Genomic DNA, 13,747 nt, shown 5'->3' with positions numbered 1-13,747 from the left:
ATTCTTACCTGATCTCCATATCTTGCAAATCCAGCTGCCTCACAAGGTTAGATGGTGATAGACAGATGGTTCATTCAGTCACCTGTCCAGTATTTTTTTTAAAGCGCCTGCCCTTTTCCAAACAGTTTCCAAGGATAACTTCTCAGATGGCTCTGTGTAACAAACCATCTGATGTGTCAGGTTATATCATCCCCTAATGCACTTAGAAGAAACATTTAGCAAATCCAATCTCATATATATAAATGAATAAATGAATAAATGAGCGGAGAAACATAACAAATGCAGATGCTTCCACACAGGTGCACTGCATGGTACAATTAAGCACTTAACATCCAATCATGCATGTATAATAATGCTAAGCAGGCCCAGTTGATTCTGCTTTTGTATCAAGATGTCAAGAGGAAAAGATCTAAGTGACCTTGAAAGGGTTCATTGTTGGGGCAATGGATGGCAGGAGCTTCAGTCACAAAGACTGCTCAGCTGGCTGGTGTTTCAACAAGAACAGTTACTAAAGTGACATCTGCATTTAGATCTATGGGAGAGACATCAGTGAATACGGTCAGAAATTCTGGTCAAGAGTACACATTTGATGACCTTGATGCTCGTGCATTAATGCAATATGTAAGGAAAAACAAAAAAGCAACTCTTCCCCGGGTGACTGAGAATATCAATGCAGGATGTGATCAGACTGTGTCACCAAGAAGAGTTTGTTGACAATTACATAGAGAGGGATATTACAATAGGGTTGCAGTGCATAAACCCCTCATTACAAAGATGAATGCACATTTGAGAGTTCAGTGGTGCAAAAACCATAGGTACTGATCTACAGAGATGTGGAAAAAAGTGATATGGTCAGATGAGTCATCCTTCACCATATTCTCGAGTGGTGAGTGAATGTTTGGCTTACACCAAGAGAACAGTACAGGTCTGAATGCTGGACCCCTACAGTGAGGGGATCCGGTGGTTCTGTTATTCTTTGGGGCGCATTTTGCTGGCATGGTTTGGATCCACTTGTCCCCTTAGAGGGAAGGGTCACTGCAAACCAATACAAAGTTGTTCTGAGTCATCACCTTTACCCTATGATAAAACCTTTCTATCCTGATGGGAGTGGTCTCTTCCAGGATGACCCATCCATAAAGCACCAGGGGTCAGTGAACGGTTTGTATGAAAATGATGTGAATCATATGCTATGACTTTTGCAGTCATCAGATCTCAACCCAATTGAACACCTATGGGAGACTGACATGTTAGCGCTGTCCACCACCATCATCAAAGAACCAAATGAGGGAATATCTTTTGGAAGAATGGTGTTCCATTGAGGAAAAGGTGTTGACCCCTGTTCCTCCTCTCCAAATTGTCTTTCCTTTTTCTGTTTCTTTACTTCTTTCCCATAATCATCTCCACTGCTCATTTGATTTGGATGCCCTTCATTTTGTCTTCACTGCTGATCTTTCTTCCCCCATCTTTTCCTTGGTCTATCCATCTAACCCCTGTCTCCAGTCTTTGATTGATTTTCACTAGTCTGCCTCTTTCCTTCCTCCCTCTTTCTCTCCCGATACCTATTCCTTCATGTTTCTCTTGCTGCCTCTTTCTCTCCCGATACCTATTCCTTCATGTTTCTCTTGCTGCCTCTTTGGTTCTCTACCTCCATCTCTCCAAATTTCTCCCTCGTACTCCATTCAATCTAAGCCTTTCTCATTTTCCTTTCTCCCCCATTCTCCATCCCCAATTCTTTCCTCTATCCCTCTTTCCACTTCCATGACCACAGTGATCCAAGGCTTAATTAGCCCTCTTAGTGTCACACTGTTAGATCCCCTCTGTCTACCTGCTAGCTGCCCTGTGATTGCCCCAGTAGGAGACTAACAAGTCAGAAATTGGAACAGGCAGAAAAGTAAGGAAAGAAAGAGAAGAAAGGAAGCACAGGGAAAGTATACAGGGACAGAATAATAATTTAAAGGCAAATCTGGAGGAGAAAGATCAGAAAAAAAGGGAAGAAATGGGAGATGACAACTTGACCCTAATGGGGAAGCAGAGAGAAAAAGGAAGAGAAGACAGGAGGTTATGTAGAACAAAGGATTAAGGGATATGTAGGGATAGTAAAATGATAGAAGAGGGATCCCTGCACCTATGACATGTGTAGTGATAAATGAAAAGAGGGCAAGTTAGGTGTGAATAAATATGGGCAGAACAAAGGATAGAAGAAAAAAACAAATCATAGAAAGGAAAGAAGGATCAAAACAAATATAAAATTTGTTTTATATTTGAAATAGAAGATGATGGATAGAGGGACAGATAAAATTTGATTGTTGAATGTAATGAAAGAGGGGAGACTGAACACAATAAACTGACTCAGTCCAGGGACTGCTAGGAGGTTATTGAAGAAGAAAGAAAAGAAGAAAACTGAAAGAGTAACAAATAGAGAAAAAGAAAATGGACAATAAAAAGGTACGGTAGGACGAAGACGAGGGGGTCATAAGAGCATGCAGAGAGCACGGGAAAAAATAATAGAAGGGGGGAAAAAAGAGGGTGGATGGAGGTGACTGACAGGAGAAAAAGAGAGGAAGGAAGCGGGTAATAGGAGGTGAGGATTGAAACAGAAATAAATGAGGAGAGCTACAGATGTGATGAACAAGACAGACAAAACAGAGGAGGGTGTTAACAGAGGAGGGTGAGAGGAGAACGAGTAGCATGAAAAATGGATAGAAATGGACAGAAAGAAAGAGATGAGGGTTGGTGGTTATGAATGTAAACAGACATTTAGCAGAGAATGAAGAAATAACGCTGAATAATATATAACTGATTGTTTTGCTTGACATAATTGTGACGATGAATGTTATTAAACATGAATGCTGTTCCAAAGGTTTTTCAGTACTACTTTTGATTTCATATAGTCGTCTTCACTGTTCAGCAGGTATTCTAAATGCTTAATTGTCCAAACACCCCCCCCCCCCAAACACACAAAGCCTAATAGAGAAAAGAAAGAAGTTCTGTATATGTGTGAGACAGATGACAAGAGAGACAAATGACAAATGCTTTCATTTCAGGCAAAAATGTAGGTGATTCTTTTAAAAAAATATGACAAACAACAGACTGTAGCATCTGTTATATTTTGAATGGGTTGCAATATAAATTGTGTGGTGTTAACAGTGCCATCATCAGGCACTGGAATCCTTCTATACTTGAGAAACATCTGTGAATTATCTATTGTCAAATGTTGCCATGCTACATGATTATTTTGGTCTCACTCACTGCTCAGCATAATATATCAGCCAGGGAAGACTTTCAAGAATACTTGGCTGAGCATTGCCTTGAAAGTCAGTGTACTGTACCAACTACCTTGATAGGAAATTGAGATATTTGATTCTTAAAGGACGGGTTTACAGTTTTTCAAGTCTGTCTTGAAACAACAGTCAGGTGCCCATATCGACATTGTTTTTCTTGCCATAATAAATCCTCCTTTTCATACCAGCCATCAGAAGATCCCTTCATAAAGCACTTACAATGTAAGTGATTGGATCCAAAATCTGCAGTCCTCCTTCTGTGCAAAAATGTATTTAAAAGTTTATCTGAAGCTAACATGATGCTTTGGCTGTTAAAATGAGTCAAATCAAGTAGATATCTTTCAATGTTTCAGTCTTTTTAGTGCCAAAGTTCCTCTTTTTGTTACTATACTTCCACCACAACTCAACAGGGAAACACTGTCAGAGGAAACACAGAGGGAATCTGATGCTAAAAAGACTGAAAATGTGGCAGATATCCACTTGATATGACTAACTCAGACTGCTGAAGCCTCATTTCTTCACAAAATGATTGTGTGGACACACTGTGGATTTTGGCCTCCATCACTTCCATTGAAAGCACATTTGAAGGGGATCTTTTAATAGCCATGTAGACACCTGACTGTTGTTTTAAGACAAACTTGAAAAATGAGTGAACCTGTCCTTTAAAGTCCTAATATACTTTAAAAGCATTTTCACATAAAAACTTTAGAGTAATGGATATAGAGGTAATCAAATCACAAAGTGTTCACTCTAAAAGCAAGGCTCATGTGTTAAGTGAATAATGCCATTTGAACTAATGTGAATGAGTCAAATGTGAGGCTCCTTCCAAACTCTGGTGCATTATGTCCAGAGTTTCCTGATTATATTGTTATTGTTAAACCACTGTTCCAAACATTTTGCACGTGTATAAAAGCAAAGTAGGTACAGACCACACCGAAGTCCAGATTCTGTTCGATCCACTCCTGGCCGTCCTTGAACTCGTCATGCAGACCCATGATGTACAGGGTGTCTAAGGCATCCACAATGGTCGCACCCAGTTGGGAGTTACCTGGACAAGACACGTAGTAAAACAGATAGGAAAATGAGATTCATTTGTCCAGCCACACACTAAGCAATTTGTTTCATAAAAAAAAAAAATGCACCTCTAGGATTAACTCATGGAAAACTAATCATAAAACACAATGGGTCTAATTTGTAAAGGAGAACACATTTAGTTGCAGTGAAAAATAAGAAATGACTGAGATTCATTTTAATATATGCAATTAAAACTTGGATTTGACTGCACATTCATCAGAGACAGACCCATGGAGATAGGGAGTAAATGCAAACTCCAAATAGAAAGAGCTGTAAATTGTGCCCAGTAGGTGACAATCACTGAAAGATAGTAAGGTATTAGAATATGTTAAACCAAACTTAGGACGGTGAAACCATTTTTTCCAAGTAATTTGTGCAACGTTATCCCCGGACCAGTGTGAGGCACTGTGACATGAGGTGACTGGAGGAACACTGGACACTGACTGCAAATGAGTCTGTTGTCCTCCTTACACACCCACACTTGATTCTTCAGCTCTCTCATACATTTTTTTTGAATAATCTTTCTTCCCTTTTCTCTCTGGCTGGACAAAGGGAGAGAAAGTTGCTCTGGGGTTGGAAGGACGCTTCAGTAAGTAACAGCTGTCTGCCCTTTCTAACCCTCCATCCATTGCTCTCAGCAGAGAACTGGTGGACAAGGAGACCAGTGTGAGTTTGTAATGAGAACTAGAAAGTTCTGGTAGAATAAAGTATAGAGAAGAAAAATAACATATGGAGCACAAAAGGAACAAGAGGTATAAGACAGAAATTGGGAGAAAAAGAAAAAAAAGACAGTTGAGACAAAAAGAAAATGTGATTTAAAAGGAGCAAAAGAGATATTAGACAGACTCAAAACTTGTTATGCTACTGACTACTTTAGTCAGTCATCAAACAATACCAAAGATAGCTATCAGCCCTCTATTCTCTTTTTTTCCAACTCATAAATTAGTCTGATCGATATCGCTGTCTTTTAAGACACGCTGGACAAGCCAGGGGACTGGGGAATATTGAATTCCCCATGAAGAAGAAGAAGAAGAAAAAAAAAAAAAAAAAAAAAAAAAATCAACAAATGAGACTATTTCAAATGATTAATATGCATATGTATCTCAACAATATGCTACACATAGATTTCAAATCCCCAGAGTGCACTCCACTCCTCCGCTCCTTAGAGCCAATACTTGTTAATATGGAGGTTGAAGAGGCAGCGTCAGGACTGCAGAGACACCAACTGCTTCACTGAGGCTGTTCAGTGTCCTCCAGGTGTAGCATGTAGCACACTCAGCTTGTATGCTCAGTTAACACTGGATAAAGGTTCAAATTAATTATTCTTACAGCCATTAGATGATGTATGACCTATATCAACCAGCACCTGTAATGAGGAAAGTAGGAATTCCAGCGTTGTTGTGCCTCCAATCTGTGCCACCTGAAATGCAGCACGCCGCAACTGACGCAATTAGGCTAATAACTCACAGCAGAGATGAAGCATAAAGCTAATTAATGCAGAAGTCCAATATCAAAGGTGTCACATCACCGTAAAAAGATAATGACTATCATTTACCCTATTCACTTGAGAGTCATGCTGTAGATATTGTGGACAGTGAAAAACGTTGTGATTCTGGTCACTGATGTTTAATCACAGTTCTCTGTCAATAAGAGTTATGCTGTATGAGCCAGTTTTGAAAGCCAAAAAAATCTCAGATAGCAGCTGAGTAACTGTTGAGTCGCGGTCATTGATCAACCACCCCCATAAAGCCTAGCAAATATATTATAGTTATTTTGTGCACCGCAGAAATAATAATCTTACTTATTGTCACTTTAAGAGACTCATCAAGTACTGTTGGTGCTACTCACTGTTGTATTTCACAGTTAATAATGCTCATCAATATAATACTACACAGGTCAGCAAGTTTTGAACTCCAGTTTTGGGACTGCTGTCTCAGAATAATGCAAAGCCATTACTCTTATGCTTTTTAAACTCCAGGCGTTGAAAGCGCTATCACAATCACATTCCCTGAGGACGGGAGATTTGATCATCACACCCAAACACCAAGTCAGTCAGTCTTTATCCTCTCCAGCCAGCAGGAGAGACACTCCCAGCTGCACTTGGATTTTAGGACTGAACTAATACCATGATGCACACTTTTTATTTCTCTGACTGTGCAGATTTGACCGAGTCAATGCATCTGTTTGAGGCGCCAACTCTGTTGACTGTGAATATCCTGAGTTAGGGACAGCCCTAGTGGTGAATATTAATAATTACAGTTTCCTGCTTTAAGAGCTGATATATTTTCATTACACGTTATCATTTTGCACCGCTGATCTAACCCTAGTTGTGAATATCTACATGTGTCTGGTCTCCATATTAGTATTAACACTACTGCGGCAGATAACGTCATGTCAAGATATACAGTTATGCTAATGAGATAGATAATTAAAGAAAGATACTCATCTCATTTCTGCAGTCAGGAATGTTATCTGCATTTAGAAAAGCCAAGAATTCTCAGTTCAGTTCTGACTGGTTTATTTCTATTTATACCAACAGTCTATTACACAAAGATGTTATAAATTATAAGTACTCCAATATTAAATCAATGTTCTTTTCTCATTTTAAATAAAATAAGGGCTGCATCCTGAAATAAAGTGGATTGATCATATTGGGCTCTTAGATCATTTTTTCCTGTGCTTTCAGTTCAGATTTGAGTGGTCTCAGAGCATATGAGACAAACTGCTTTTGGGCTCTGAGCGCTTCCAAAGTGTGGGTGACCTACGCTCCACCATGTACCTGAACACCTCCTGTGTAGAAACTAGCTGCTGATCTGCTCAACGTGCTGCTAACGCTATGCTTTCTGTCTAGACACAAGGTCGTAGTGTCCATTCTTGATTAATATTTCTGTTTTTGCTGTCTACTTTTTCCTTTTTTAGAGAACTTTTTTCTGACTCTTGTCACGCCTCGTCTCTGCTCTCTCCCTGACACGCTGGAGTCGATCGGCAGAGCCCTGAAGCTCCACCCTGCCCCCTGCACAGAGCGGAGCAGCTTGCTGATCTCTGGTTTATTCAAAGTTTATTAATATTAAAACGTACTGCGTGTCCAAACTGCACCAAATTTGACACTGCACTTCCTTGGGTCCCCAGCCATACACCTGCCAAGTGTTAAGTTGATCAGATGAACGGTTGTGGAGATACGCAAAATACAGACAGAGATACAGAGATTCCTTCCTTTAGTAGAGAGATGTCAACATAGTTGCCTTCACATAAAAAGAAACAACTTCATGCCTATAAGCACTCAGGACTAACAGCAGAGTCAAGGAAATCTCATTAATATGTAAAACAATGCAGCAAGGTGTTCTAAGATCTCATCAGATCATCTTGATCCCCCTCTACTACTGCTTGCTGTATTCAGTCCAGCTCAATGCACATACATTAACAACATATTCCTGTGATTAAAGTCAGTGGCACTGCCCTTTAAATCCTTGCTCATTTCATATCAGCTACAGCGTGTGCTGCTGGAATTCCTGAGCCTCCCCACTGTCCCTTCTTATCTGTGACTCCATTCAAAAGGAGAGAGTCTGGCTTCATGCAGGAGCTGCAGTGTTATTATCATTATAGACAGGAACCTCTAAATCACTCTAAAAATACACTGCAGTCAGGCAGGCAGGGCTGATAGCAAGATGCCCTGGCCGCCTGCCGGATCTTGACAGATTGGCCCGACTGTTGGTGAAGCAGAGCCCCTCTGCTGCACCCAACAACCCCCATCTCCCTCCCTTCTGTCACTTTCATCACCTACAGGTATGCTCTAGGCAGTCATAGCAATGTGACGCCGTTGAGGCAAAGATAGAGGCCTGTCAAATTTCTTCAGTGAGTTGAATATTCCTTTGATGTCAAGGTTTTGTATAACAGCTCCTGAATACAATGCTTCTTCTGTGTTTGCAACAATGATACACCAGAGTGGGAAATCAACATCGCTTCTGTGAAAAAAAATGGAAATGTGATTTAACCCACAGATGGCAGCTTCACACTATTGGCATTTTAGCCATGTTTCCTTCTAAAATACCAGGAGGTGCAATCCTAATTATTTTGGAATTATTTATATACCTCAGCAGGCAGTCTCAATGACATTATAAGCAAATTTACAATAAGCAACCTAGCCCTGCTCTGTTATGGCTGGTATTATATCATATAAACAACTCTGACGAAAAAGAAAAAAATCTATGTATATATATAGCTCACAGAACATCCTTAAAGATTTCTTGTGAATGCAAACAGTATAATCTAGGAATATATAATTTAATATATTATCACTTATTCACATACATGTGGATGACGGTCACTGCAACTATCCATTTTGTAGTTGCTCAACCTGAGCAGGGCTTTAACACAAACTTAAAAATACTACAGAAAATATAATGCTCTGATATGTGCATTGGATGCCATTATTAATACAAGAGGGGTTGCCTGTATCTAGGTCTCATAATTCAATATCCCAGACTGTGACCTTAAACTACTGTTTTCCTCTGCTGTGCTGAAACATTACAACAACACAACCTTTTCCGCTGCACTACATGTTCCTCAGTTGAATTAAAATAAAGTTTTAAAGCTGTCCTTTAATATCTTCTATTTATTGCTTCACACAGTCTATGTTGTTTGGGTTAATGTTAGATGTTTTAAAGCAATAGTTTCAAATTTTTTGAAATACGCTTACTCTGAACCGGTAATGAGGTAAAAGATACTAATATCTTGGTCAAATGCATTTTGAATGTGGGAGAAAACCTGCAATCATCACATGTAATAACTGCCATTTGCATTACTTTTTTTGGTGTGCTATTATAGAACTTACCTCAACAATGATTATTGGTTCATTATAACATCAATATAATATAATAATTATGTAACATGTGCTACCTCAATATGATTAATCAAGCAATACTTCCATACTTGATAATCCTGTGTGGTGGATCATACAAGGACCCTAAGTGAGGTTGTACAGATAAAATTATTTACGTGTAGTGTCTCAAACAAAGTTATGAGATTTTTATTCAATAAGACTATATATTCTAAAAGTTATGTAATCTCCTAAAAAATGACAATTAACCTCTAAGTCAAACTGAAATCACATTAAATCATCTCCCTTTGCAGTCAAAAACAAACAACATGTTTTTGAAATCTAATGTTAATAGTTTTGTATTATTAAAGTGAAACAAAGAGGTCTTTTGTTCCTGGTATTACATTGTACAGAACAGAGATAGAGTAAACAAACTGCTGTAGCTACAAGTCATGGACAGACAGTGTTTCACTTACAGGGATTTTAAAAGCAAAGACAAAACCAGCATCGAACTGAACTGAAGTGACATTTGCAGGTATGTTTACATGCTTTTTAACGTTCTGCAGCTAAGCAGCTAATTAGCTATCTAGCCTGCTACCTGATGTTAGCAGTGCACTTTTCCCCGGTGAATGTTTGTTTGGTGGCTAATTTAACAAGCTACAGTGCAGGACAAGCTGTGTGTTCATGTTTGTAGATTAGATAAGAAGGAGACTTTAGCAGGAAAGCTTATGTGGGTTGTGGTTCAGAGTCTGTGGCTCTTGTGTTGTGCAGCAGGATGCTATCAGGCTCAGTGTGACCATCTACTCTTCCTATGAAAGAACACCATTTACTGTATCGAAATATGGTCTCCCTTTACCTAAGCAGATAATGTAATGGTATTTAATTGAAATAATGTAAAACTAGGGGGTACCATTATGAATTCAAAGAGTCCTAAATCTCCCCCTTTTGGTATCAGATTTTTTTCTCAAAGAAGAACACAGGACAAGTGATTTACAGAGCAGATATGTACATTGTAGTAGACCAAAAAAAGTTTCAGTTGGACTCACTAATTTATGTTTGTGGTCCAGCTAGGGATGTCAATGGTTAACCATTATGGTTAACCACCGAGAATATTTTTGACTGGTTATGCATGTTGGTCTATAGGTTAATTTGCATACACACTCTGCTAATGGCTTCGCTGATAGCTAGCAGTCTGAGGTAAAAAAAAGAAAGGCCCTAAATGAAGCTCGGTGTGGGACCATTTCCTCCAGTAAGGCAACAAAGTCAAATGTAAATTGTGTGATGCTACTCTTCAGTTTAGCAGTAGTACTAGCACTATGCTGTACCACATTAAGAACAAGCACCTGGCTGCCATGTTCGAGGATGGCTCATAGTCGCAGCCAAAGATCACGTCGATGCTAGCCGTGGGGAAAAAGTGTGATGCGCGCCAGTCCAAGGCCATCACGCAGTTGATGTACCGAATGATTGAGACCGATTTGCTGCCATGTGCCCCAGTAAGTTATGCCATCAAGAGCAACTGTGACTTTGTGGCATTGAAAACACTTTGAGAAGATGAGGGATGATTCAAGCTAGCCAGGGCAGACAAGCTAGCTCTGACCACTGGCTGCTGGACAGCTTTCACAAATGAAAGCAACATCACAACTTTTCTAAAAAATTAAACGGTTAGTTGCTGATAATGGGTGTCAGTCTATTGAAAAGCAAAATTAACCAGGACTGACATCCCTTGGTCCAGCCTAACTAGAATATTTCTCCTATCTGTAATTTCAGTAAAAACTTCAAATCAAAAAAAAAGAATTAAACTTGCAATTCACTTATCTTTGTCCGGTGTATGTTATCCTAACCTTGAGAATTTCAGTTTACTTTCATGTTTGGATATAACCTTGTGATCACACCTGAACAGTCTCCCCTCTCCATCTCCTTTCTGCTCCAACACACCCTCCATCTTTTCATCTGCTGCTCCCTCTTCTACCTAACCATCTGTTTGTTCTCATCCATCACTGTCTTACTGTGTTTTTCCTAATCTTTCCTTGATCGTTCTATTTAAACCCTGATGCACAAGTACACTTTTCACCTTTCTTTAGGTGCCTTTCACTGCTGTCTTGTCAACCGGCTTTCTCAGAGCAGTGCTGAGTATTCTCCCCTTGCTAAATATCCTTTTTTCCCTTGTTAATCTGGCGCCGTCCTGCCTTTACCTGTTGTCAGTTTTCATATCTCTGCTTGTATTGTTTCTCTGTCGGTCTTGTCAACACAACACTGTCTGTTGCTGTCAGTTTCCGCCGTCCTCCCTTCATTTCCGTGCTGCGCAGCCTTTCAAATGATGCCAACAGCATCAAATGAAGCTGAATTGGCACTTCCAAGAAGTAGGTTTAGGGATGCCAGGCACTGCTTATCTGAGACAAATTGGCCAGGAAGAGGTTTATTTATTTGGGGAATTATCGCCACAGCCTCATGCACACACAGACTCCATCAGCTGAATACTCACACACACACACACACACAGTCTAACTCTCTTCTTCTCTCAGCACAAATACATGTACACTCCCCTTTCTACCTAACTCGACTGAACTCTCACTGCACCCTCTCCAACTTCCTCTATCTATCATCACAATCTCACACACCTCTCTCTCCTTCTCCTCTTCCATTATCTCTCTCTTTCAAACACTCGCGCTCCCTCGCTCGGTCACTGTGCCAGTTTCATTAGCCGACAGGTTTCGGAGTTCTCCAGTATGAATTCACACGAGGCAGGAAAATGTGATGTCATTATTCAGTCTCCTCTCTCTCTGTCTTGTAAACTGTCAGCTCTGGGAGACTGGGAGATGATGGAAAGCTCAGATGTGTGTGTGTGTGTGTGTGTGTGTGTGCGTCAGAGAATGGCGAGCATGCATAGGTATCACTAGAGGTAAGTAAGAAAATAGTTTAGTAATCTGGGTAAACTGGCCCTTTAAATGGTTACATGATACACCACTCTTAAGCAGGGAACCTTCGTTTGGTTATCAAACAGTGGTCATAAAATTGGATGTAGCATCGATGCCAGTGCAGCTGTCATGCTTCTCCGCCAACTCAGCTGGTACAGATTATTGTTAACAATGAAGTGCGCTGGACAAAGCATGCAGTAATGACATTGTTTCTACATTACCTCACTATTTTAGGTATCTATTAGAAGCCAAAGTCAGCTGAAAAGAACAGTCACTCAATATATCAGTCAGGCTAAATAAGATAATGCAGTTTTGCTCTCAAAATCAAAAAGGTTAACTGTCATTATTAATAATAATGGACACAACTTCTATATAAATAAGAAAGAATATCATGTTGTTTTGTACTTAGCCCCAGTATTTGAGGCTTTGTTTCACCATGTTAGTCCTTGTAACACTACGGAGTTTACACTCAATGTCACAGCTCCCACTGATGGGGTTGAAGCTACAGAAGTTTTACTAAATTGTGTTGCTTCAACCCCATCTCCTCCTCCTCCTCCTCCTCCTCTGTTGCTTCAGGTCCATCATGACATTTCAGCCTGTTTTGTAATGAGCCCAGCGGCAATAAACAAAGCCAAGACTTCTCCCCAAGCCAATTCAGACCAGTCTGGCTGGCAGTGAACAACTGGTTACCAACTTATTTGGCACCAGACCGAAACATCTGCTGTGTTCTGTTTTCTGCCTCACAGGGTTACTGGTCAGACTGGGCCTTCCACTCAACATGAGCTCCCTGACTAAAAACCCTTGCCCAAATGCCTGTCTTCAGGCCTGGTGCCAAAGGACCTCAGGAGGCACTGGTGTTGCTGTAAAGTCATTTGATGACATTCCGTTGTCTGTATAAAGAAAAGGAAATGAACAACAGTGCAGCAAGCTGTGATACATGTAGCCTATATTAAAACTGTGTTTTATCAGACCCAATTACACAGAACTAAATCCACAGGCTGTACACACAGTGGGTAACTCCCTATAATACAGTATTGCTACAGGAATGCTTAGAGTGCACTGGCGATCCTATCATTATTCACTGTAGTCTACCTTAAATACATTGTAGGAACAGACCTGCTGGCACTATTTTCTTTTGTGATTTGTCCTGGTTTATTTTAGACAGAACAGCCGCTCAAATCGACAGTTCTTAACACCATTAGAGTCAATAGCCAAGTTTCCATCCAAATGTAGTGCTAATTAACCAAATTTCCAGAAAATCAAAAACAACAACAACAACAAAAATCCAATGAATGCATGTTTGCATCCACTTCTCTTAAGAGAATATTTGTAGTTGGGTCATCAAGATAAACAGCTGTTGGTGCTAATTTTCCAGTTGTGGGCCATTAATCCACTGCAGAAGAGGGTGCAACAAGATGATGCAATTAAAAGAGCACCAGACAAACCTAGAATGGGAAAAGTAATGTAGAAAACATGATGCAAAGATGGTATTTTTGATAGAGATGCACCAATCGATTGGCCACCGATCAAATACGGCTGGTTTTCAGCTGACTGGCAATGACCGGTGACTGGCCCTGATCAGTCTCATACATCCGATATTTTGCCGATCAAATTTACACACATGTTCCACACATAACCTCATAATGGTTCAAGTCACACAC

General features: G+C 40.0%; 1 protein-coding gene across 6 annotated transcripts in view; it reads right to left on the bottom strand.

The window, feature by feature from the left end:
* The window catches only part of man1a2 (mannosidase, alpha, class 1A, member 2), a 147,617-nt gene that overhangs the window by 63,881 nt on the left and 69,989 nt on the right, over positions 1–13,747 (bottom strand). For all 6 annotated transcript variants that reach the window (XR_010930680.1, XM_067604300.1, XM_067604301.1 and 3 more), the window contains one exon: positions 4,211–4,329. Coding sequence is in view for 5 of the 6 variants with exons in the window: in XM_067604300.1 (XP_067460401.1) it covers positions 4,211–4,329 (119 nt within the window). In the remaining variant the exon portion in view is untranslated. The remainder of the gene's footprint in view (positions 1–4,210; positions 4,330–13,747) is intronic.

Source organism: Thunnus thynnus, chromosome 11 (genome assembly GCF_963924715.1).
Source record: "Thunnus thynnus chromosome 11, fThuThy2.1, whole genome shotgun sequence".
Lineage (NCBI taxonomy): Eukaryota > Metazoa > Chordata > Actinopteri > Scombriformes > Scombridae > Thunnus > Thunnus thynnus.
The sequence above is the reverse complement of the archived record's forward strand: the minus strand, read 5'-3'. Positions and strand labels throughout refer to the sequence as shown.